Source organism: Trachymyrmex septentrionalis, unplaced genomic scaffold (genome assembly GCF_001594115.1).
Source record: "Trachymyrmex septentrionalis isolate Tsep2-gDNA-1 unplaced genomic scaffold, Tsep1.0 scaffold56, whole genome shotgun sequence".
Taxonomy (NCBI): domain Eukaryota; kingdom Metazoa; phylum Arthropoda; class Insecta; order Hymenoptera; family Formicidae; genus Trachymyrmex; species Trachymyrmex septentrionalis.
Window position 1 is genome coordinate 1386196 of NW_017305735.1, and position 533 is coordinate 1386728.

The 533-nt window shown below is 34.1% G+C and overlaps 1 protein-coding gene across 1 annotated transcript in view; it reads right to left on the reverse strand.

The window, feature by feature from the left end:
* The window catches only part of LOC108752146, a 25924-nt gene that overhangs the window by 5573 nt on the left and 19818 nt on the right, over positions 1–533 (reverse strand). Inside the window, exon 5 of the mRNA XM_018492795.1 lies at positions 237–452. Within this exon, the coding sequence (XP_018348297.1) occupies positions 237–452 (216 nt within the window). The remainder of the gene's footprint in view (positions 1–236; positions 453–533) is intronic.

The window sequence follows — 533 nt, forward strand, 5'->3', positions numbered from 1 at the left end:
ATAAATAAATATTATATTGTAGGTAAATATATAGATAAAAATTATATTGTAAGTATTTTAAAAAACACTGTTCAGAAAGAATCTAATTGTTGTATTTTACAAATAAATTTTAATTGTTTTATAATACTTTTGTCATTAAGGAAAATCATGTTACACAGTTAGCCATGAATATTTTTTCCAAGATAATAAATATGAAAATATATATGTGTTGTTATTATTAAAGGTAAACGTCGTACCTGTCTCACCCTTTTTTTCGAGGGTGACACGCGAAACACACCTAACGTCCGAAGACCAGTGGCCTCGAGGTGCCTAATGCATTGCCTCACGATACCTGGTACCATGTCCCATTCACTGGCGAGGCATCCTCCACCACTATCATTCAATTCGAGCCCTCCGGAATCGCTTCCTGTAAGAGCACCACCTTTCGACGACAGGGACTCAGAAGATCCTCCCTAGTATGATAAAAGAAAATGTAATTTGTATTATACAAGAGAGATCATAGATAGAAACAAAAAGTCATATGAGTGAATGAA